Below are 23,711 nucleotides of genomic sequence, written 5' to 3'. Positions count from 1 at the left end.
TTTCTAGATCCTGTAGATCCTCTTAAAAACAATGAAGCTTTATCACCTAGTGCTGCCACCCGCCCCCCGCAAGCAGGATATGAGAGAAGCAAGGTGAAGCAGCAGGGTGCTGCCCAGCTCCAGTTCACCTTTCCCACTTGCTGGGCAAGAGGTGTCTATAGGACACCTGCTATGACTGGCACAGCCACCAGGTGCTGTCACTATGGGAGAATGAGGATGAGGAGAAGAGGAGGAGGATTCGGGGGAGACCTGGATGGAGCTCAGATACAGAAGTACATAAATAGAGGACATTATGAAACAAATCATCTTCCATCAAGTTTTTTTTCTCTTCTTTTCTCTTCATCTTCTCTCTCTCTCTCTCTCTCTCTCTTTCTTGACAGCATCTCCCCCTGTCTTAGCACCCCAAATGCTGGGATGACAGGTGGGCTGGGGGCATGACTCTAGTGGTAGAGCACCTCTAGCAAATGCAAGGCTCTGAGTTCAAACTCAAGTACCACAAAATAAATAAATTAAATAAAATAAAAAATAGACTCCTAGGTCTTCGCTATGCCAGCAGCAACTGTAGATCATAGCCAAAGAATTTGTGAATTTTGGGCATGTAACCTGGACAAAGAGATGAAGAAAATTTGTCAGGTTACCTGAAAATATAATTATGAGGCTGTGGCTGTGGCTGTGCAGCTCTCCAGGTGTGGTTGCAAGACCCATTAGCAAGTTCAGCAGCAGCGCTGACTATCACAGCAGCTACTGCAGTGTAATGTAGACTTATTAAAGAGAACAACCCAGCTAGAACTGACTCTTATGAATGATCATGGAGAATACCCTCCAGGAACTTCAACTTGGCAGTCTATTTATTTATTTATTGGTGGTACTGGGTTTTGAACTCAGGGTCTTGCACTTGCTAAGCACGCACGCTACCACTGAAGTCATTCCGTCAGCCTGGCAGTATAGTTTTAAACTGATTTTATTATTTTTTTTGGAGGGACTGGGGTTTGAACTCAGGGCTTCATGCTTGCAAAGCAGGTGCTCACAAAGCAGGCCCTCTACCACTTGAGCTACATCTTCAGTTCAATTCTGCTGTGGTTATATATTGGAGATGGGGTTTCTTGAACTATTTGCCATGGGCTGGTCTCTAACTGCAATCCTCCCGATTTCAACCTCCCAAATAGTTAGGATTACAGACATGAGCAAAGTGTCCAGAAAGATTATGTTTTATATATATATATTGAGAAAAAGAGGAGATGGTGTTGGTGCAGTTTTCTAAAAAATTATGCTCATTTACAAGTTGATTAAAACTCTTTGTCTTGTTCCCATCCAAATAGCAAATATTAGCATATTTTGAAAAGTTTCCTATTTTGACTTATGAGAACATTTAATTTTTGTTTTCTTTGATAACTAATATTGATGCTGATTTTTTTCAAGCTTACAAATCATTTTGTTTTCTTTTTGTCTTTCATAGCCTTTGCTGATTTGGGGGGCATTTTTGTGTTATCAGTTTGAGTTTATAAATTTAGTTAAAAAAAAAAAAAACACCAACAGCAAAAAGCAAACCAATTAACACAGGGATGAGAAGAGCTAGGTGAAAGGCCACTTTTCTTTCACATGTAAACAGCTCTGAGGACGCTGTGGCCCCTGATGCATCAGCATAAGACAATGTCAACCTAAGGGAGTCCCACACTATCTGAAGTTGCAGAACCTGTTCTTCACTTCAGTCTAATCATTACGACTTTATATCGCTGCAGCTGAGGATGACTTAACTGTATTCAAGCTTTACAAGTATAGTGAGAACAAAGCACTTCAACTGTTGACAAGCTGTACTGCTTTTCTTTATAGATTGAATACAAGTCCTCTGTGCTGAGGCCAGAACACCAGAATATTCTTTTTTTTTTTTTTTTTTTGTGGTACTGGGATTTGAACTCAGGAACGCAAGCTTGCTAGGCAGGCACTCTAACACTTGAGTCACTCCGCCAGCCCCAGAATATTCTGAATGATGTAAAAATTAATCAAGCCTCAGGCAGGACTGGTAGCAATGAGCTAATAGTAGTATCTGTATGGTGCTTTATAATTTACAAATTTTTTTTATGCTCTGGGCTAGTAGAGTGGCTCAAGTGGTAGAGAATCTGTCTAGCAAGCTCAAAGCCCAGAGTTCAAACTCCAGTACCACCAAAAAATGTTCATACTTCTCACAATATTTCTTAAAACACTTGCAGCTCAGCTCCAACCTCAGTATGCCAAGTAACTACCACCAGGACCTAGGGTAAAACACTATGGTTCTATCCATTTCCATATAATAGGTAGAATGAAAATAATGTTCACCTTTCTATGCTGCCTCAGCTAGTTAAGTACATGTGAAATAGCACTGTCATGAATATTAAATGAGCTACACAGGTGTTAAGCAATATTAATACCTATCTCTTAAAAAATCAAATCATATGACTATGAATGTCAGCTGATACACAGCTGAGATGAGTGTGGAAGAGCTCAGCATGGACGGAGGTTTCTGTTCTAATGCTTGTGGGGGAGGCAGGTACAATTTGCCACAAGATGTAGGGAGTTGGGGATTAGTAATAAGCATTTGGAACCCAGAAAAATGTGCTTAATGTACCCTGAGGAAAAGTTTCCTTGAAGAAATAAAATTTGAGCTAATATTTAAAGAAGGAGAAATTTGATAACCCAGCAAGAAGTAAAAGGATTCCAGGAAGACGGGATAGGGTGTATAGAGGTGGGAAGGCTGTACAAGTGGTGTGAACAAGGGTTTGAATGGAGAGCAGGACAGCCCAGGACAGCTCTGTGTACCATACCAGGGTATTTGATAGCTTAAAAAAAATCACAGGCCTGGTGGAGTGGCTCAAGTGCTAGAGGAGCACCTGCAGAGCAAGCACAAGGCCCTGAATTCAACTCTTAGTACTGCCAAAACTATACAGCAGATTAAATGTAACTCAGTTGTTGATACAGTAATTGGAATGCACAGCAAAGATTTAGATTTTTTATTCTATGCAGGGAAACTGTGAAAGTCTTCAATACTATTGAGAAAATCAGCTAGAGATGGGTCATTCTGGAAAAGACATGTCATGCTAGTGGAGTGGTTCAAGTGGTAGAGTGTCTGCCTAGCAAGTGTAATGTCCTGAGTTCAAACCCCATTACCACACAAACACACACACACAAAAGCAGGTTTGGGCTGATGGAGTGGCTCAAGTGGTATGAGCACCTGCTTAGCAAACATGAGGCCCTGAGTTCAAATCCCAGTGCCCCCAAATAAAAAAAATTTAAGAAAGGAAAAGAAATGTCATAAGCAAAAGAAAGTGAAAAGAAAAGTTTAGCCTAGAATAAGAAACTGTGATGCATCTAAACCATGAGATACTGTTCTGTGCTAAAAAGAAATAAGCTATGAAGCCATGAAGAAACATGGAGGAAACCTAAACTCATTACTAAGTGAAAGAAGCCAATCTGAAAAGTCTGAATCCTGTATGATTCCTACAAAATGTCCTGAAAACTATGGAGACAATAAAAAGATCATTGGGCTGGGTGCCGGTGGCTCAAACCTGTAATCTTAGCTACTTGGGATCAGGAGGAGCTTGGTTCAAAGCCAGCCAGGGCAAGTAGCTCAAGAGACAGCATCTCCAAAATAACCAGAGCAAAATGGGCTGGAGGTGTTGCTCAAGAGGTAGAGCGCCTCCTTTGCAAACCCCAGTGCCATAAAAAAAAAAAAAAAAAAAAAAAATTCCCTTTTTTTGTCTGAAACCTGGAAATCATACTAATGCTCTTTTTGCAGAAAAGGGAAGGAAAATGAAAGTTGTTTTGGTAATTTCAATTGAACATACATGTCCTAGACTTTGAATACTGTGAGTTTCTACCTTCCCTTGGAATTGGAGCCTGAATTTTACAATGTTTTTCCTGACCCAGCCAACCCTCCAAGTTTCCAGCTCTGTGATGGGTTAGTGAACTAGGTGCTCTATAAATCCTGCCAGGCAGAATCCCCTGTGCTGCCAGCATGGGCAGTGTGTTTGTTACTGTTACTGTTATTATTGCTGTGGTCAAAATACTTGAGAGAACAACTTAAAGGGAAGAATCTTATCTTGGCTCAGAGCTTAGGCCCTACCTCCTTTTACTGTCTCCCAGTAATGCTATCATATTATAAAGCCATCACCGGATCAATCCACTGAGTAGGTCAGGATCCTTATGATCTAAGTGTTTCTGGAAATGACCTCATAGACACACCTGGAGGTGTGCTTAACTAATCTTCTAGGCTTTTCTCAATCCAATTAAGTTGATAGTAAAGAATGACTATCAGAAGCAGAAATTACTGGCACTGCCTGAACTCAACCTGGAATGTTTTCAAGGACAAATGACCCATCTGTTTGCTGGGAATCTTCAGTACCTCTTTGGTGGTACTCAGAGGGGTTGCTTATGGAGCCTGGCACGACGTATGACATACAGGAAGTATTTGGGAAATTCCAGGTTCGTGGATAGATGGAAGGAAGGATGGATTAATGGATAGATGGATGGAATGGCAACCAACTACCTCAGCAAGGTTTAAGAAGCCCCCAGCAGCAGGGAGGTGGCCCAAATGAAAGGGAATCTTCTGCCTGAAATTATGAAATAACATGCAAGGTAGGTATGGTGGCACATGTCTATAATTCTTTGAGAGGCTGGGCTACATAGCGAGACCCTGCTTCAAAAAACCAAACAAGGGGCTGGCAGAGTGGTTCAAGTGATAGAGTGTCTGCGTAGCAAGCGTGAGGCATGAGGCCCTAGATAAAGCTTCAGTAACACACACACACACACACACACACACACACACACACACACATACAGAGGCAAAAAAAGAAAAAAAAGAAAAAGAAAAAGACTGGAGGTGTGGCTCAATTGGTGGAGTGCATGCTTTGCAAACATAAAGCATAACACCCTAAGGTCAAACCCCAGTGCCATCAAGGAAGGAAGGAAGGAAGGAGGGAGGAAGAAAGAAAGAAAGAAAGAAAGAAAAAGAAACATGAAAGAGCTGGAAACCAATGACTTGGGTCTCCCCACCAGAACTTCAGGTCTCCTACCAGCATCTTCATTCCCTTTAACATGTGAACCATTTTGTCTTATATAGAAAAGTAGAAACTGAGGCAAGCAGATGATAACTTGGCAACAGTCCTCTAAAAGCCCATCTAGCCACTTTTAGTGTTGCTCCTGTCCGTCCCCCTTCCCCTCCTCCCCCCATGCCTTGGGGAAGGATGGGGTGTTAGAGTTGCAGAAAGGAGCTGATTTAGTCCACCCTGTCATCCCTCTGATAAGGGCAACACACATGGGACATGTGGAGAGATTAGACTGATCTACGCACCCCATCTGGACACGCAGAGAATGTACAAGGTGGTGGATGGTGCCCTAGTTGTAACCCAAAAACTCCCAAATATGGTTAAACTTTCACTAGGCCAAAATGGGTGACCACTTCCAGCTGGAACTCTACCGTCGGGGGGCTGTCCGGGAGCACCCGGTGATGGAGACCCGGGGAACTGCCTGTCCCTGGACAACTCTAGGTTGGGCCACGCCCTGCTTTGGGGCAGGACACAACTCTCCATCCTGTCGTGGCGTCCTCCGCTGTCCTCAATGCTCTTTCCCTGGCCCTGTGGCGACCTGAACTTGCTCTTCCCTGAGTTGCCAGCCAGCCAGCCAGGTCTCCTGCGAAAGGCGGGTGCGAGCGGGGCTCCAATCCCGCTCCAGCGCTCACCGCACCAGGGCAGGTCCACCTCCCCCTGCCGCGCCCTCTGGCGGTGGCTGCACGTCCTGGGACTCCGACTCATGAGCTTCTCAGGGCCGAAGTATGGCTTGCCTTGTATGTGCTGGACAGCGTCTGTCAGGCTGCCGGGCTCTGAAGACCTTCATTATGAGCTCTCCTCTCTCCAGATCCCCTCCTGGACGTTGGAGGAGGATTCTGCAAGCTGGGGACAGCCAGGGTACCGAGAGGGACGTCTTCACCGCAGGGGATGTGCTCGGAGGGATTCCAGTTTCCTCTTTTTGCTGGAGTCGTCATCAGGTAGAGAGGGTGGGCGTGGGACCTCTCCCTGACCTCAGCCTGTGCACTCAACCCACAACAAATCTGGAGTGGTCAGCGATGATGTCCATCATAAATGGCGAATTTCTACCAGCGCCACACAGAACACAGGATTCAGCTGTGGCTCTGGACAAGTCTCTGGCTTTCTCAGATAAACCTGGGCCTTGTGGGACGTTTCAAGTTCAAACCAGCAGTGGCAAAATTGTTGAGGAATCCGAGGAACGCTGCGGGTTATTGGGTCAGTGTGGTCATGGGAGGAGAATAGAGGCAGGGAGCGGTAGGAGGCTGAGAGGCTGCCGCTTCAGCACCGAGGACTGGACAGCGTCTGCAGCTCAGTTCTTCCACACCCGAGGGAGGAAGGAGGATCATAACTCATTCCCCACTGGAGCTTCTCCAACAGAGGCAGAAGGCTGAACGATTCTGGGAAGATCTGAACTTCAGGACCCAGACTTCAAGTGGCCTGGAGCCTGAGACTTGAGTTCATGGGGTCCGCACCGGAGATCCAGTGATTAGATTCTTTCCAGGTATGACAGAAATAACTTTTTTTTTTGGAGGGGGGTGCTCTACTGGGATTGAACCTGGGGCCTAGTGTGTGCTAGAAGAGCACTTTACCACATGAGGTAGGCCTCAAGTCCTTTTGTTTTTGTATTTTGTCTTTGAGATAGGGTCACACTAATTTTGTCCTGTCTGGCTTTGAACTTGAAGATTCTTCTGCCTCATTTTACCAAGTATCTGGGATTATAGTCATGCACCACCCCACCCTCCTGGAAATAACCCTTTTGTAGGGTTTCAGATTGCAAAACAAAAATTTTTTGGTGGTATTGGGGTTTGAACTCAGGGCTTCACACTTCCTAGGTGGGTGCTCTACCACTTGAGCCACACCTCCAGCCCAGATTACAAAACTTTTTACAAGTGGTCTCCTCTAGACCTTACAAGAGCTCAAGAAAGCAGGTTTGCATATCGTCTCTAATAGATGGGACAACTCAGAGGAAGTAAATAACCCCAGAAAGTCACACAGTCAGGGAAGAGTCTGAGCAGTTAAGATTCCAACCACTGCCTAGGTTGTAGCAGATCCGCTCCCACACATGGAGATGTGGGAGGGAGGGCATGGAAGCTGAACTGAAGACATGGAAGAGAAGATCCTATGGGGTGAGGGCAGAGGCAAGGTGGGAGCCATGGTTACGTGGGGCCACACCCAGGGCTGCAAGGAGGAGCAAGATGACTCTGTCTATACCTAAAGTCTGTGATGGTATTCAAGGTGTATCATAGCCCATCTATCCAGACTCATTTGCCTGGGATGCCTGTCTTTGGGCCAGAGGTCACTCTTCTGCTCTCTGGCCAATCTATCCCATCAGGACTGGGACTGTGGTGAAGCAGGAGGAATCCTAGGGGCAAACATTTAAAGAATACTCATTCTCAGGTTTTTTAAAAAATTGCTGTACTGGGGGTACACTGTGACATTTACAAAAGTTCTTACAGTACATCATAGTTGAATTCACCCCCTCCATCATTTCATTCTCAGTTTTATGCAAGTGCAGGTTAGCAAATGTGTGTGACCCTAAGAATGATTCTCTTCCCTCTTCCTTTCCCCATCCTTTATTTCCTCCTTCCCTTGCTCCCTCCCGCCCTCCTTCCCTCCCTTCTTTCCTTCCTTTTACTGGCACTTGAACTCAGGGCTCTGGGCTTGTAGGCAAGCACTCTACCACTTGAGCCACACCCCCATCTCCCCCACTCTATTCTGCCTTCAGTCTTAGGCTCCTAGGCAACAGAGACCATTTTCTAATCCCTGAAGGTCTCCAACTCCTGGGTAGTGCAGGAATCACATTTGGAGCTCAGTAAACATTTGTCAGTGTCCAAGCCTCAAATATATATTATGCTGGGCATTACACGTCTGTAATTCCAGCATTCTGCAGGCTGAGGCAGGAGACTTGAGAGATCCCGACCAGCCTAAGCTACACAGTGAGTTTGAGGCTAGCCTAGATTACATAGTGAGACCCTGTCTCAAAGACAAAAAACAAGTCAGGTTTTTTTTTCTCTAGGAAAAGTGGACAAGGCTGTGAAAGACAGGGTTCTATGTGCCAGATACCCTAACCGATTCTGGGTTGACTAGTGTCTGGATTCTCATGTACCAGAGGTAAGAAAATGAGATGGGCTAAGCGCCGGTGGCTCACGCTTGTAATCCTAGCTACTCGGGAGGCAGAGATCGGGAGGATCGTGGTTTGAAGCCAGCCCAAATAGTTCGAGCGATCCTATCTCAAAAAAACCCATCACAAAAAAGAGCTGGTGGGTTGGTTCAAGGTGTAGGCCCTGAGTTTAAGCCCCAGTACCAAGAAAGGAAAAAAGAGAAGGCAGGAAGAAAGAAAGAAAAAAAAAGAAAAGAAAGAAAGAAAGAAGAAAATGAGATGGGCAAACTCAATGTACAGGCAGGATTCAGAAAGTCCTAGCCAGAAAGTAAAGGAGCATTCTTTTTACATGCAGAGCAACAAACCTGAAGAGTGGCGATGACTTGCTCCTAGTCTCACAGCGGCGTAAGGACAGGGATAGGACCTAATTAGAGAAAGCCAGGAACGCAGTCACTAGGTGCACATCAAGTGTGTCGGAGCTCTACTTATGAGGCCTGGAATCATGAGCAGGAGCGATCCATTGCTTTTGACTGCCAGCGAGTGCCGAGCGCTGATTGGTCCAGGTTCAGGAAACGCGTAAATGGGAGTGCGCGGCGCCGCAGCGTGAGAGCCTCGCGCGCGGGGTGGGAGCCGGTGCGTCCCTAGGATATGGCGTCGCTTAGCTGCAGCACTGTAGTTTGCGTGATCTGCTTGGAGAAGCCCAAATACCGCTGCCCGGCCTGTCGCGTGCCTTAGTGAGCGGGGAGTTCGTGGGAGTGGGAGGAGAGCGTGAATGTCGGAAGGTGGGAGGCCGGGCTGGGGGCTCATGCGACTTGGGGTCTCTCGTTACAGCTGCTCGGTGACCTGCTTCCAGAAGCACAAAGGTAAGGATCCACGTCCGTGTTCAGCCCCAGCCCTCCCTTGCGTGTGGCAGCCCCCTCACCCCGCCGCTGTCTCCGAGTCTGCGCCCGATCCTATCCGAGCCATTCCTGCCTCCCGCCACTGCTTGTTTTACAGGAGCCTTGCCTCCTCGGGCTTCGTTTGTCCTGGTGTCCTGGACCTTTGTTTGTAAACACGTCTCCTGGTGTTTAATAATCAAAACCTTTGTCATGCCTGACTCTCGTTTTTCTTTACAAAAGTAGTCGCCTGTTTTAAATTTCTAAAGCAGAGAAAGTTTTTCTAAGTTAAAAAAAAAAAATGCCGGGCGCGGTGGCAATCCTAGCTACTTGGGAAACTGAGAATGGGAGGATCATGCTTCAAGGCCAGCCCAGGCAAATAGTTCACCAGACTCCCATCTCCAAAGTAAACAGAGCAAAATGGACTCAAGCGGTAGAACGTCTGCTTTGCAAGCGAGAGGTCCTGAGTTCAAACCCCAGTGCAAAAAAAAAAAAAAAAAAACCAAAAAACACCCAAATTTGATCTATTCCCTCCCTTGTTTAAAACTCCACGGCTCTCTGGCACAGAGGACAGTGTTCTTTAGGGAGACACGTTGTCACAGTTGTAGAGCAGTGGTTGGTGGTACTACAGATAGGATGCTGGGGCTCAAAATGCAGATTTTGCTGGGTGCCGGTGGCTCATGCCTGTACTCCTAGCTACTCAGGAGGCAGAGATCAGGAGGATTGCGGTTTGAAGCCAGTCTGGGCAAATAGTTTGCCAGACCCTATCTCGAAAAAACCCAGTACTGCAAAACAAGCAAACAATAAACCCCCCCAAAACCCAAAATGCAGATCTTGTATCTGTGGACCATCCTGCACCACTAACGACCTTCAGAGTGCTATTCATGCTCTTGCCAAGACCCCGTGAAGAAAGATGAACTTCCAGGGGGTGGCATTCTCTTGTTCTGGCTTCCTTCTCTTGTGCCTCAAGCCCTTGCCAGGTCTGCCCTCCCAATCAACAGGCAGGTACTCATCACCATCTTCTGGTTACCCAACCCTGTTCTTTCAGATGTCTGCCGTAGGCATAGGCCTTTTTCCCTGCCAAGAATGATTTCACCTGAATGTTGTTCTCAGTCTTTTCTTTTGAGTCCTCTTGCTCTTATCTCCTGCCTTTCTCAGGTGGACTTAGACCAGATCTTTCTTTCTTTATCCATCTTTCTGGCTGTCTCCCATGGCTAAACCTCTCCAGGGTGGGAGTGGTGACTTTCATCACCATTTCCAGTGGCTCATGGTACATACCAATATGATATCTGAAACTGCTGAGGAAATCATGTGATGGTCATTGAAGTCAGTGTGCCACTTAATCTTAGTGAAAACCCTGAGATTAGGCAGGATAGAGAGGGTGGGGACAGACTTGATGTGCATGAGCCCAGCTTCCTCAGCCCTTCTGCCAGATTCAGGGTTGCTCATGGTATTCCTTATCCTGCCCCTTTCTTTGATCCCTCCCCTCTTTCACATGCATCACTACCTCATACACATGCTTCTGCCTTGGCCTGGTGGGGAGATGCAGTCTTGTTGCTGGAATGGAGGGAATGTGTACCTGTGATTTGTCTTGCTTCAGAGCAGTGCAAGCGTGAAACTCGTCCTGTTGAGAAAAGATCTGCTGCTCCTGTAAAAACTTTAAAGCCTGAGGAAAACAAAGGTGGGTTGGTTGATTTCAAACAAACATAGAGGGGATTTCAAAGCCAGTAAGTGGGAGGGAAAGAGAGGAGACAGGCTTGAAGAGTGGAGGATGGCTTTGAGGGAGAACAGCCTCCTCAGCCCTGTTCCCAGACATGGGACACAGGTGGTGGTGAAAGAGAAGAGCCTGAAGCATCAGTGTTCAGGGAGAAATACAGGGGCAGGAGGCAGAGGGAGAGAGTCCATGGCCGTGATCTGGGGGTTTGAAGTGGGCCCTTCTCTAATCCTAGCTTTTCATATCCGCACCTGTGTCTGCTTGGGTTCTCAGTTCACCTGAGCTAGGCCCAGGCGGAAGGTTTCCTTTGGTCTAGGCCACCTCCCTGCTGCTGGGTGCTCCTAAGAGTTTCCTGAGATAGTGGGCTGCCATCTCATCCATTCATCCATCCATGCACCCAGCATTTCCCTAATAACCTCTTGAGTGTCATACATGGTGCCAGGCTCTGCAAGCAGCCTTTTTGGTGCCACCAGAGAGGAACTGAAGATTCACAGCAGAGGGACGTGTCATTTGTTCTTTGAGAAACTTCCGGGGTTGGTTCAGGCGATGCTAGTAATTTCTGTCCATGATGAAAGCACAGAGGACTCTGTTTGGCAGATTTGTTACAGAGCACCTAGTTCACGGGCCCATCACCATGGTGATGAGAGGTAGGTGGTAAGAATTGAAAATCCAGGCTCCAAGCAAAGACCACAGAGAAACGTAGAGCAAGTGTGAGCACTTGTTCAATTCTTACAGTTACCTTCTGTTTTGTGCAAGAGGAGTGCTAATATAACTGTGAATTCCAGAGGTATTTTTGCTTGTTACTATTTGTATGCCCCATCACTGTTGTACACATGTTCACATACAGTTTCTGTTTGGGGAGTAGTTAGAATCCATGTCCTGGCTTTTCATGAGTCCTCAGCAGTGGACTGTGCTCTGTATTCTTCAGATGATGATGACTCTATAGCTGATTTCCTCAATAGTGATGAGGAAGAGGACAGAGTTTCTTTCCAGAATTTAAAGAATTTAGGTAAGTCTATGCTGTGCTTGTTTATTTTCTTGTATCAAAATACATTTGCTATTATACATGACTTTTTTTCCCTCAGTCCTGGAGATCCAACCCAGGGACTCATGGGCAAGCATTCTACCACTAAGCTACACATCCAGCCCTAATTTCTTTTTTTTTTTTTTTGCAGTTCTTTGGTTTGAACTCAGAGCCTCACGCTTCTTGCCAGGCAGGCACTCTACCACTTGAGCAACCCTACCAGCCCTGTTTTGTGTTGGGTAATTTTGAGATAGGGTCTTACAAACTGTTTGCCCCGCTGACTTTGAACCGTGATCCTCCTGATCTCTGCCTCCTGAGTAGCTAGGATTACAGGCGTGAGCCACTGGAACCCAGCTTAATGTGATTAAAGTTATGCAGGTAGTGTGGCATGCACAGCCACACAGTTCTGTATACATAAATGTCCCACTTCCCAGCCTGCCCAAAGTGCTCATCATTCAGTCTCCCTGGAATCTGTTGCTCTTATAAGTTCACAAGATTCTGCTCTCCAAGATGTGGTTCAAGTTTTCTTTGCTTAGCTAAGCTTTTCTTGACTTAGTTTTTAGGAATTAAGACACTTCTGGCTTCCCTTAGTGCCTTGGACTTATATTAGTAATATGCCACTCACCATTTTATGGTAATTTGTATTTTACCCACCAATCTGCAGGCCAGCAATCGTTGTTCCCTTATCTCCACTACTTGATTGACAGTCTAGCAATCAATGCAGACTGATAATCACAAGCTTTGATTTTTTTTTTAGTGGGAAATGATATTAATAATGCCTTTTTTAGTAGAGCTGATTCAATTCCTACAATAGTTCTGTTATGTATAACTAATGGGCTAATTAGTTCATAAAGGCAGTTTTCATTATTTCATTATTTTCTTTCTTTCTGTACCAGAGTCAAGCTGAAAGGTTGTGCTTTGCACTTAGTCCCGTGGTTGTAATTAGTTAAGGCTGAGAAGTAGCTGGGTCCTGGTGGCTCATGCCTGTAATCCTAGCTACTCAGGAGGCAGAGTTCAGGAGGATCATGGTTCAGAGACAGCCCAGGCAAATAGTTCATGGATCCCCATCCTGAAAAAATACCCAACACAAAAAAGGGCTGGTGTAGTAGCTCAAGTGGTGAGAGTTGTAATCATGAGGGCCCTGAGTTCAAACCCCCGTTTTCCTCCCCAACCCCACCAAAAAAAAAAAGACTGAGGAGTAAAGAATGTTATAAACTGTAAAGCCCCATACAGGTGTTAGTTTTGCTGTGTATGCTGGATGGCAGGCATAGCCATCATTCAGAGTACTTGGTATAACTGTCCCTTTACCACTGGGAACCTTTTTGCCCATCTACAAAGAAAGAAAACACTACTAGGATGGTGCTATTCTGTGTATTTGTGCTGATGTTTTTTCTTAGCTGAAATGGAATAAAGTTAAAATAATTACAAAGATCTAAGAAGCTAACTGAATTTAACTTAGAGATCATTTAACATGCTGATCTTATTTGTTTACATATGAAGCATCGCGGTTAATTTGTCAGTACACTCATTTTGCTGGCATCTGAAGGAGCCTTGAGTTTAGGACACCGTTCCCTCCAGGATGCTCAGGTCCCTATACTACAGTACTTGCACATAACCTATGCATATACTTTAAGCCATCTCTGCACTATTTATAATACCTAATATAAAAGTAAATAGCATCATGTATTATTTAATGAATAATGGTAAGGACAAAAGTCTACAGTTTTGCTACAGTTGTTTTTAAATAATATTTTTCATCTGTGGTTGGTTGGGGAACCTATGAAATAGGGGTCTGACACATAAAGGTTAAGAGGATGCAGTATCTTGATAATTTGTTACATGAAACATTTGTGTCAGCCACCACCACGGGTTCCACTGGACTGGCTTTTTTTCTTTTTAAGGTGAATCTGCAACTTTAAGAAGCTTATTGCTCAACCCACACCTTAGACAGTTGATGGTCAACCTGGACCAGGGGGACAACAAAGCAAAGCTGATGAAAGCCTACATGCAAGAGCCCTTGTTTGTGGAATTTGCAGACTGCTGTTTAAGCATTGTGGAGCCATCCCAGAATGAGGATTCTTAAAATGGACTGTTGTACAACTTACTCAGGCATGTGTTTGACCCCAAGAACTTGTATGTTCCTTCTCCCAGGAAACCAGGTAGCCTGGGCCCTAAGCAAGGGTGGTGATTTCCTGGAGGTATCCTGGCTGCTGCAGGCCATAAAGTCCTGTACCTCCACAAGCACAGGCACATGTTTCAGACACATGGGGTACTTGAGGGCAGATCCTTTTTGAAGAGGATACTTGATATTCAAATGGTTGTTTTTAAATGTTTTATTTTGGGTTCAGTTGGGATACACATAAATACTATTTATCAAGTTTTCATCCATTTGAGTTAAAAACTGGATCAGTGTTACTAAATAAAATCAAGACGTGGTTCTCATACATTTCATTGTTCATTGTCCTTGGTTCCTAATCTAATTGTTTGAAATTACATTAAATAAATCAAGAACTTATTAAATACTAAGTTTTCCCCCCACCCTTTTAAAGGAAATAAACACCACGTTTTCCCCAGACAAAATTTTAGCATCAATTTTAGGTTGACTTAGTCCATTTTCTTTTAAAGTGCTTGTGGGTGACTGGGGTCCCCACTGTAGTGACAGATAACACTCAAGTTAGATCCAAGAAGGTAGTGAAATAAGAAAGTCTGGCCCTCCTAATCCTGGTTTGGTAACTACCAACCCTGATAACCTTGCCAGTGCTTGAGCTGTGGCTGGCTGGTACACTGGCTGTGCAGCCCTGGTTGCAGACTAGAGTTGTTGCTGGCATGTAGGCTTAGAGTTGCTGTGGGACTAGTTTGGCAGCTGTGAGTTAATTAAATGTCTTTGGCAAGGCAGCTGGCAGGAAAAGGCCTTGTAGAAACAAAGGCATCAAAGATCTCTCAGCCAGGTGGGAGCAGAGGGTGACAAGAGGTCACACGTGGACTGGCCTGTGCCTTTCTAGCAGAATCTGATTAAAGCCAGTAACAGTATTGGGTGAAGGTTCAGGGCAGGTATCAGCATATCGAAGTGGAGACCTTCTGCAATGAAACTTTACCGAGCCCTAGGGAGAAAGAGAGGTACAGCTTAGCCCCAGCTCCCAGGAGTACCAGGGCCTAAAGTTACCTCATAGAGTAAATGCTAGAAATATGTGAGGTGTGGACAAGTACCAGTTTGATGGCCACAGCAGTAGCAAGATTGACTTAATGAGTTCTCTCCTTATTCTAAAACAGTGGCAGAGTCCAAAGCATTAGTATATAAAGTTTCACATCCAGTCAGTTTGAGACAGGAAACACAAGGAGGGATCGTCTCCTCCTAGTATCACCTGTCACATTCCTAAGGCTGCTTACTGCTGGAAGCAGTACACCATTTACTCTTTTGTTTTATGCTCTTGCCATAATCATGTGGGATTTTATCCAGTTATGGTCTATAGTAATTCCTCTGATGTGGAAATTGTTTCCTTCCTCTGTCTTGTCAATTTCACTTACTCTTTCCTGTGGCCCTATGTGCTAGGTTGAGTATTAGCCCACTTTATAAGCGAAGAAACAGGCTTTGAGATGATGTGCCTCACCAAGGTCATCCAATGAATGGGGCAGAGGGAGGATCCACACCTTGACATTCTGCCTCCAACTGTTAACACACCTGTTGCCTTTCCTCAGCTATTTCTATGAGGCAGGCTTGCTGGGGTGAACCTTTAAAAAGCTCTGAGAAGCCAGGTGCTAGAGGCTCACACCTGTAATCCTAGCTACTTGGAAGGTTAAGATCAGGAGGGATCATGGTCTGAGGTCAGCCCCGGCAAAAAGCATGGTGGAGCATGCCTGTCATCCAGGCAAAGGCAGGAAGTGTAAAATAGGAGATGGTGGTCCAGGCCAGCCTGGGCAAAAAGTGAGATGCTATCTCTAAAATAACCAGAGCAAAAAGGGCAATCAATACGTGTGGCACCAGTGGTAGAACAACTTCATAAGCATGAAGCCCTGTGTTCTATCTCCAGTACAAAAAAACAAACAGTGATATCAACTTCCTAAGTGTTCTGGCTATCTCGTCTTTCCCAGCTGCTCATATTAGAAACACACAGAGGACTTGGACCACTGAATTACCTGCTTGTCATTTCCTCAGCTGGAAAATAATAACCAAGTAATAAAATTTGAGGAAACTTTGATGCCAAATTCAGTATCATTTGAGGTGACAAATTGTCCTAACATCCCTTTTGTCAAAGTGGGACTAATTAAAAGGAGGAATCCGTACAGTTGTTTATCCCATTCTACCTCATAACCACCCTGCAGGGGAGCTGCCTGGTGCCCATCTAGTAGGCAAGGATGTAAGTTTGAGGCTGAACGTTCTGCCTGAGTCTCCTTCACAGTGGCAGAGCCAAATACTTCACTAGAACAGTAAAAGCTTTTTACAAGTGAAGGGCTCTAGAAGGTTCCCAGTTGTAATAATGGAAATAATCCACACCTGCAGCTGCTTGGGGGTGCAAGTGACTGGTTTATCCAGCAGGGTTAGAGAAGGGTCTTATTCCAGCCACAGACCTGAGCCCCTGTGGACACCTGGGGTTTGCTTTCTGCCTTCCCCAAGGAGGTGTTAGCAACTGGAGCTGCTGTGGGGCAAGACTGCCATCCCATCATCATATGCTATACCTGAGGCAGTGCTCGGATAGACGTGACACCAGCCTGGTCTTGTTGCGCTGTCTGGACATTGTAGCTACCTGAGCGAAGCTGGAGGCAGGCGCAGACCACCAGTTTCCTCTGAAAGCCTCGAATACCCACAGCAGAGTTGGCTAGCACCAGTCCCAAGGGCCAGAGGTGGATTACAGCCCTCAGGAATCTGGTTTGCACTGGGGAGCTCAAGGAGCCAGGAGTTTGAATCACAGCTTTTTCTTCCACACCGTCCAGTTCTTTAGAAGCAAGGAAGGCCATTCTGATCTAAAGAGAAAACATTTCGTTACAACTTTAGATTTATCTAGGCCTCCTGGCCCCATTTTTTGGGGGGCAGTATCTCTCTAAGTAGTTCAGGCAGGCCTTGAACTTGCAATCCTCCTGCTTCAACCTCCCAAGTGCTGGGCATACAGGTGTGTACCATTATACAAGGCTTTTCTCTAGCCCACTTCATGTTAAAATTATTTTTATTAAATCAGCTTGATAAGGTAAATTAAACATCTGGATACTGTGAACTAGACTGGCTCCATGTGGCTACTGTGCTTAATTAAGCCTTACCTTTCTGAGCTGTAATTGATATACCACAGAGCTCATCATTTTAAAATGTGTGATTCCATAGATAAATGTTCCCAGAATTGCTTATGCCACCTCTTTACCTTCCACAACCACCCCACGGTACTTTGTGCTGCCTTGTAGATGAGGACATAAGGCCCCTTTATCACAGTGGCAGAGCCAGCATTCCCTCTCTGGTCTATCTGGTGTTAAAATCACACACTGCCCACCCCAACTTCTCCAGTCATACTCACTCTCCACTTCTGCCATGCACTCTTGATGACTGTGGCAGCTGTGTGCAGCCTCTGGATGTGTTTCCGAGTTAACCAGGAACGAATGGCTAAGAGGTTTGCCAGGAAACAGCAGAGAGATAACAAAATGGTCATTAGAGCTGTTGGCCACCTGGTTCTGTGGCAACACCAGAGTGGTTTAAAAGTGTAAAACAGGTGTTTTTTCCAATGAATGGCTACTATGTAAAGTAAGGTTCTAAAGTCAGTATGTACAGCAAAAATGGCTTTTTAATCGCTCATGATACTATCTGCACACTTGCAGATACCTGCACATTGAAGATGTGCCTGGGAGCTTTGGCCAGCCCAACAGAGTCACCTCCCATGTCAGGCTCCTGGGCAATACCCATGGAGTGGGAGGGGGTCTGGATTATCTATACCTTTTAAAATTATTTGTCTCAAGCTGAAAGTGTAGCTCAGTGGTAGTCTTGCCTAGTGAAGCCCTGGGTTTGGTACCCTGCATCAAAAAAATGATTTAAAAAAATTGTCTGATTTTCTTTTTTGGTACTGGGCTTGAACTCAGGGTCTTGTACTTGCTAGCCAGGTATTCTACCACTTGAGCCACACCTTTAGCCATTTTAGTATTGATTTGTTTTTCTTTTTTGGCACTACTGGGGCTTGAACTCAGGGCCTCATGCTTGCTAGGCAGACACTCTACCACTTGAGCCACTCCACCAGATTTTTTTTTTGTGATGGGTTTTTTAAAATAGGGTCTCATGAACTATTTGCCTGGGGCTGGATTCAATCTGTGATCCTCCTAATTTCTGCCTCCTGAGTAGTTAGGATAACTGGGTGAACCACCAGTACCTGGCTAGTGTTGGTTTTTTTTTTTTTTTTTTTGAGATAGGGTCTTATTTTATGCCTGAGTTGGCCTGGATCAAGATTCTCCTATTTGTGCTTCCCCACTTAGCTGGGGACAACAGGTGCACACTGCTTCACCCAGCCAGTGAGATGGAGTCTCTTGAACTTTCTGCCCATGTGGGAAACCACGTCCTCCTGAGTAGCTAGCATTACAGGCTTGAGCCACTGTGTCTGGCCTTTTTTTTTTTTAAAGATAGGATCTATGTAGCCCAAACTGGCCTTGAACTATCAATCCTCCTGCCTTGGACTCCAGAGTGCTGGAGTGGCACCATACTTCAGTTTTGTCTCATTATTACTTTAAAATTTTATTTGTCTCTAAAAAAAAAATCCAAGGACTGGGGGTGTGGCTCAAGTGGTAGAGTGCCTGCCTAGCAGGCTCAAGGTCTTGAGTTCAAACCCCGTAACACCAAAATAAAATAAAAATTTTAAATATCCTTGACTTTTCTTGTTTTGAGTCCAGAATATGATATTACCATATGTCTCAAAACTCATAAAATGAATTACTGGATGGTGGGAATAATTTTTATTTCCTTCATGCCTCTATAAACTGATATACCTTACAAAGTGGGATCACCCTTAATATGTAGTTTGGTATCCAGGTTTGAAGTGATTTCCCATTAAATGCATAGTAGTCCTCAAAAGTATTTAGCTGCATCATAAGGACCACCCATAATTCAGCTATAACTCCATCACTGTTAGCTATTTGGGTTGTTTCTTTTTGTTTTTGTTTGAGATAGGGTCTCGCTATGTAGCCCATACTGGCCTTGAAATCCTGATCCTCCTGACTCAGCCTCCAAAGTGGTAGAATTACAAACATGTGCCACCACCTTGGCTGTGGGTTGTTTCTAGTATTTTTATTTTTCAAAATAAGTGCGAATGTGTCTGAGAAAGGGAGCTAAAGGCAAACTTTTAGCTTCCCCTGCCTACAGAGCAATTTTAACTTGTGGAATGACTTGGTTTCCACTGAACTGGAGACTCTGGGCAAGGGGAATAGGAAATAGAATCCCAAGGCACCATAGGCTGTCTACCTGAGGCTAGGACACAGTGTCAGTAGGTGGGTACTCACTGAGCAGTGATTCAAAGGAAGTCAACGTCGAGTGGAGTTTACTATCACTGGCAGGTGGTCCTACCCCACTTACCTGCCTGAAGAAGTGTGGCGGCCTGCCTCTGCCTCTCCTGCTTTCGGTGCTTGTGTTGCCTCCAGCCAAACTGGATGCAGCGGGCACACTGCTCCAGCACCTGTGTACGCCCACACTCCAGAAGTTCTAGCTGGGAGAAGTGCATTCACTGAGTTCCTCAGTCTTTCCTCTCCCCACCCTGACAAGGCCCACACCCCGTCCTGTGGAGGTCAGCTTGCAGCTGGCTTTGGGAATCTCACTCCCCAACCAGCTTACCATGGAGTCAGTCATGAACACCTTGGTCCTGCCGCAGTGCAATGGGACTGGTGTGGTCTCAGCTGGGGCATCAGATGTGTCTGCTGTCTGAGTTAAAGTTGGCAAAGTATGGAGAATGTCCTGAAGGAGAGGTTGCAGCATGGCCTCCTCAGTATGTGGAGGCTGTTCTGGAGGGTGGGAGACAGAGGAGCCATCAGAACTTGCTCATCTCCACAGCTTTCTGTAGCCTGAAACAACTGGCTTTAGTCTCCCAAGAGCAGACTCTAAGTCTATTCTCTGTTATCTTGTCTATAGTCATTTCTTCCTCTTCTCCTTTTCTTGGGGGAAGCTAGAGGAAGCCTCTCTATTGTCCCCCAGGGTCCTGGCTGTTCTGAGAAGTTTTAAAGTCCTCCCTGTGGCTATGCCATGGAGTGTCCTGCAGCCTTCTCTCTCATGCATCTCTCCGAACGGTCTGACAAGAGGAACCTGATGCCCAGCAGAGTGAATCCCAGGCTGCTTGGCCAGTGGGGTTTTGTTGGGTTTTTTTGGTGGTGGTGGTGGTACTGGGGTTCGAACTCAGGGCTTGTACTTGCTAGGCAAAGCGCTCTATCCCATGAACCACTCCACCAGCCCCTTAGCCAGCATTTATTTCCAAGGCCCCGGATAGTCTCAGGGCCAATCAGGATAGCCAGGTCACTCCCTCAGCCCCTGACCCATCTCTCTGCCACATATGGGGAAAGGGAGAACAAACCCCAGTTCCTCAAAGGCCCAGAGAGACCCACTCCTGCCCTCCCACACCTCACAGAGTTGACTCCCACGCAGGATTACCTGAGGACTCTGAGCGCCTTTAGCTGCCCTGTGCCTCTCTGGAGACAGAGGATGCCAAAGCAGATGCTAGAGATGAGAGAGCCACAAGATCGACCAGGGCCCAGAGGGGTTTGGGTAAGAAACAGACAGGACAGCAAACCACGGAGAGGAGAAACAGAGAAGAGAGAGTGAAAGGAAAGTAACACAACTACCCACGAGAGGATAAGACAAAGCTGAATTGTTTCAGGAGGGCCTGACGGGGCCCAGGATAAGGCTGGAGGTCAGTGGAAGCACCTGTGGCTAGGACCTTGCGCCCTGTCCTTGGTCTCCTCTCCACCTGTCCCTGGCCTTTATTACTCCCTTAGTTTCAGTTTGTGCAGCTACCCACCAATCACCTTCAATTGTAGCCACTACCCAGACCTTTGCCCGAGTTTAAAGCTTGCCCAAGTTCTTTGCAGACATCTCCACTAGACTCCCGAGATGGGAAGCTTAGGTCCCCATGGCAGGGTTCTTACCTTCCCCAGACCTCTCTTCCTCTGCTCTGCCCCACTGGCAGGGCCAAGTCCATTTTCTCCTCTGCTTTCCGTCTCCATCTAGTCAAGTGCCTACCAAGACTGGCCAGTTTCTCCCACATGGTTTCCAACTGTCTACATCTGTGGCTTCTCAACTTTGACAGCTCTGTAGCCTCACTTCCAAGACCCTCCACAAGGTCCCCAGAGGGCTCTCCAAAAAGCACAATGCTGATGGGAGGCACTGGCTCCCTTCATCTGTCCAGGTTCTTTGACCAGGCTCCACTTGTCACCTCAGCCTCACCTGCCATCATTCTTTCCTGATGAGCCAGCAATAACTGTGTGGCCCAGAGTTCCTCACACACACACTGCTGTCTCATGTCTGGATGCTTCTGTTCAGGTTACCTCTGTCATGTGCAATGACCATCACCTGGCTAAGCCAATTTAGCCCCACAATGCCACCTCCTCCAAGAAGCCTTCCCCAGTCCACACCTCCCCAGTACTGCCCACAGCAACATGTTCATAGCTCTGCCTTTCCATGTTCCATACCATTGAGTTGTCTTTTATGAATGTGTTCTCCCCACTGAACCAAGAACCATTCATCTGAACCCCCAGTCCTGAGGGGGCATAGGTAGGAACTTTGTAACCTGAGGTTGAACAGAATGACAAATAAATGGGCCCCACTTACCAGCGGGCCCTTTGGTAGGATATGGGCTGTGGAGGCCAGAGGATGTTCGAGGATGGAGCCTTCTTAGTAACGCATATCGCTCCACAAAGTTCTGGTGAGAGACCCTGGAAGCCAAAGGAGGCAGAAGAGAATGACTTCCTCTGTGAACCAGGTACATCTCCTGGCCCTCAAAAAAACTGTTCTATTTAATTTGCTGAACAACCCACTGATGCGCTGCCTTGACTATGCCTACTGACTGGATACGGATGTATTCTAGAGAGATGCAGGATCACTTAGTGGGAAGCCCCTGGGGACCATTTTAGCTTGTGTCTGTTATTCCTGCTGCCTGGGGTGATCAAACAGCATCTTGTGTATTTAACAGGATGTGCAGCCTGCCTCCACCTAAAGGGGTTGACAGGCCTCACCCCAGGACAACTGCACAACTCCCATGATCCTTGGCCAGCTTCCCATCTGACCCCACAGCCTCCTCTTGGTTTCTCTGCTCCCTGGCATAGCAGCACTTCTCTAAACAACTAACTGATGATACCTGGTATCTGTACTTCCTCCTCCCACCTGATCCTCAGCCCTCCCAAGTTGCTTTTGTCACCAATACTGTGTCAATGTGGCTCTTGTCAGCCATCACCAAACACAATACCACCAAACCCAGGGGCCAATGCTCTGCCCCTGGGCAGCAGCTGACCCCTCTCCCTTGTGGACCATTCTCTCAGCCTCCAGGACACCCACAACTCTGTCCAAGTCATCCTTGCTCATTATCCACACTGAACGTGAGCCTTCCTTAGGGAGAGGCCTCAGTCCCTTTTCTCCCTCGGTGACTTCCTCCTTGCTGTGGTGCTAAAACCCATGATGAAGGACCCTTATGTGTCCCTCCAGTTCTCACAGCTCTGGTGAGCCCTGTCCCTCAGCCTTCTCAAACCTGCCAAGGCTATAAGACAATTCCTGATCCTGACCTAGGGCCTTCACACCTGGGCCTCCTCCACAACCCATTTTGGTAAACTGCCCTCTGATTCAATCATGTATATTAGATGGAAACTGGCAAGTTGCTTTTGCAACCTGGAAGTTGACTGCTCCTGGCCCAACATCCCCACTCTCCCACTCTCCCAAACTCCCATCCCCAGCCCCCTGATCAAATCCATCCACAGTCCTCTTCCTATTGCAAGCCACATTCCAGTTCCCTGGCTGCAACCCTGTCTTCACTGCTGCCACCACTCATCTGTACACCCTTGACAGCCTCCTCACTCATCTCCCCCCACCACTTCTATCCAGATCCCACCTCCAGCTTCCACAGAGCAACACAGGGATTTTCTGTGAGCATGAATAAGCTTCCACTATCCCTTATTTATAACATCCATTAGCTTCTGCTACACTCAGGACAAACCACCAAGTCCTCTCAAAGCTGTACAAGGCTCTGTGTGTTCTCTGTGGCCCAGTCCCTTGAATATTGCCTCAGTTCCTTCCAGGTTGTTGCTCCCTCAGTCTGGATTCCACTCTGGTCCTCCATATCTTCTCAGGCTGGCCCCTTCCCTCTCCATAGGCCCAAACTGCTCACAGGGTCCCTCCCCAACCAGCCAAGGATCCTATCCCTATTTTTCCAGCTAACAGCATGTTTTTCTTCTTTCCTATCACCAGTTATACTTCATACTCTATTTCTTGTTTCCAATTCCTTTTTAGGAATGTATGCCCTAAAAGGCATACATTCTCACTAAATTACTAAGGCCTAATTCACTAATACCTCAGCAAAAATGGTGCTTGGTATGAAATAGGATACCATAAGTGAATGGATAAATGACCAGGTGCCACTCTTTGAGCTCCTCCTCAACTTCTACAAACCTGCCTCTTTTCTCATCTCCATCTCCCACTGTGGGTTGGGCAGGTTTTTGTTTGGCCTGAGTCCTGACCTCCACTCTAGCATTGGCCCTGGCCCTGCCGTAATGCTGTTCACTCACCGGATGGGGAAGCCAGCAGCACTGATGTGAATGGTCTCCACAAGGCCACAGGCCTCAAGCTGGCTCAGGACCTGCAAGGGTAGGGAGACAGGGTAGGCACCTGCAGGCCAGAAATTCCATGCCTTCTGACCTTTTTCCCAGAGCTGCAGGCTCTCCCAAGGCTTGGCTGGTAGAGGTTCTGTCTCCTTGGGGCAGTGGGAAATCAAAGGACCCTGGAAAATCTCCCCAT

General features: G+C 46.4%; 2 protein-coding genes and 1 long non-coding RNA gene across 14 annotated transcripts in view; 1 reads left to right on the top strand and 2 right to left on the bottom strand.

The window, feature by feature from the left end:
- The window catches only part of LOC141413784 (uncharacterized), a 40,559-nt gene extending 31,771 nt beyond the window's left edge, over nt 1–8,788 (bottom strand). The window contains exon 1 of the long non-coding RNA XR_012438673.1: nt 8,523–8,788. This is a non-coding gene — a long non-coding RNA (uncharacterized lncRNA). The remainder of the gene's footprint in view (nt 1–8,522) is intronic.
- Znhit3 (zinc finger HIT-type containing 3) lies at nt 8,732–14,216 on the top strand. Of its 2 annotated transcripts, XM_020171098.2 has the most exons (5): nt 8,734–8,891; nt 8,989–9,020; nt 10,633–10,713; nt 11,675–11,755; nt 13,672–14,216. In XM_020171098.2, exons 1-5 carry the CDS (start codon nt 8,806–8,808, stop codon nt 13,851–13,853), a joined length of 462 nt encoding a protein of 153 aa, XP_020026687.1. In that variant the 5' UTR covers nt 8,734–8,805; the 3' UTR covers nt 13,854–14,216. The 2 variants fall into 2 exon arrangements, with proteins under 2 accessions (XP_020026689.1, XP_020026687.1); XM_020171100.2 differs by lacking the exon at nt 10,633–10,713 and having other exon boundaries at nt 8,732–8,891.
- The window catches only part of Myo19 (myosin XIX), a 34,258-nt gene continuing 24,635 nt past the window's right edge, over nt 14,089–23,711 (bottom strand). For 9 of the 11 annotated variants that reach the window (XM_074046310.1, XM_020171084.2, XM_074046311.1 and 6 more), the window contains 7 exons: nt 23,483–23,553; nt 21,540–21,643; nt 19,557–19,723; nt 19,302–19,431; nt 17,269–17,354; nt 16,445–16,729; nt 14,089–14,871 (listed from right to left, as the gene is read on the bottom strand). In XM_074046310.1, the coding sequence (XP_073902411.1) occupies nt 14,743–14,871; nt 16,445–16,729; nt 17,269–17,354; nt 19,302–19,431; nt 19,557–19,723; nt 21,540–21,643; nt 23,483–23,553 (972 nt within the window). In that variant the 3' untranslated portion in view covers nt 14,089–14,742. Of the gene's footprint in view, nt 14,872–16,444; nt 16,730–17,268; nt 17,355–19,301; nt 19,432–19,556; nt 19,724–20,363; nt 20,430–21,539; nt 21,644–23,482; nt 23,554–23,711 lie in introns of those variants that run through there. The other 2 variants (XR_012438672.1, XM_074046319.1) reach the window with 2 other exon arrangements.

The sequence above is a fragment of the Castor canadensis genome, chromosome 11, assembly GCF_047511655.1.
Source record: "Castor canadensis chromosome 11, mCasCan1.hap1v2, whole genome shotgun sequence".
Classification (NCBI taxonomy): domain Eukaryota; kingdom Metazoa; phylum Chordata; class Mammalia; order Rodentia; family Castoridae; genus Castor; species Castor canadensis.
Note: the sequence above shows the minus strand (reverse complement) of the source record. Positions and strands in the feature narration are given on the sequence as shown.

Coding starts and splice junctions, on each gene's coding strand:
- Znhit3 (XM_020171098.2), top strand. CDS start 8,806: ATGGCGTCGCTTAGCTGCAGCACTGTAGTTTGCGTGATCTGCTTGGAG. Junction 8,892..8,988: donor CCGGCCTGTCGCGTGCCTTA/GTGAGCGGGGAG, acceptor CTCTCGTTACAG/CTGCTCGGTGACCTGCTTCC. Junction 9,021..10,632: donor CTGCTTCCAGAAGCACAAAG/GTAAGGATCCAC, acceptor GTCTTGCTTCAG/AGCAGTGCAAGCGTGAAACT.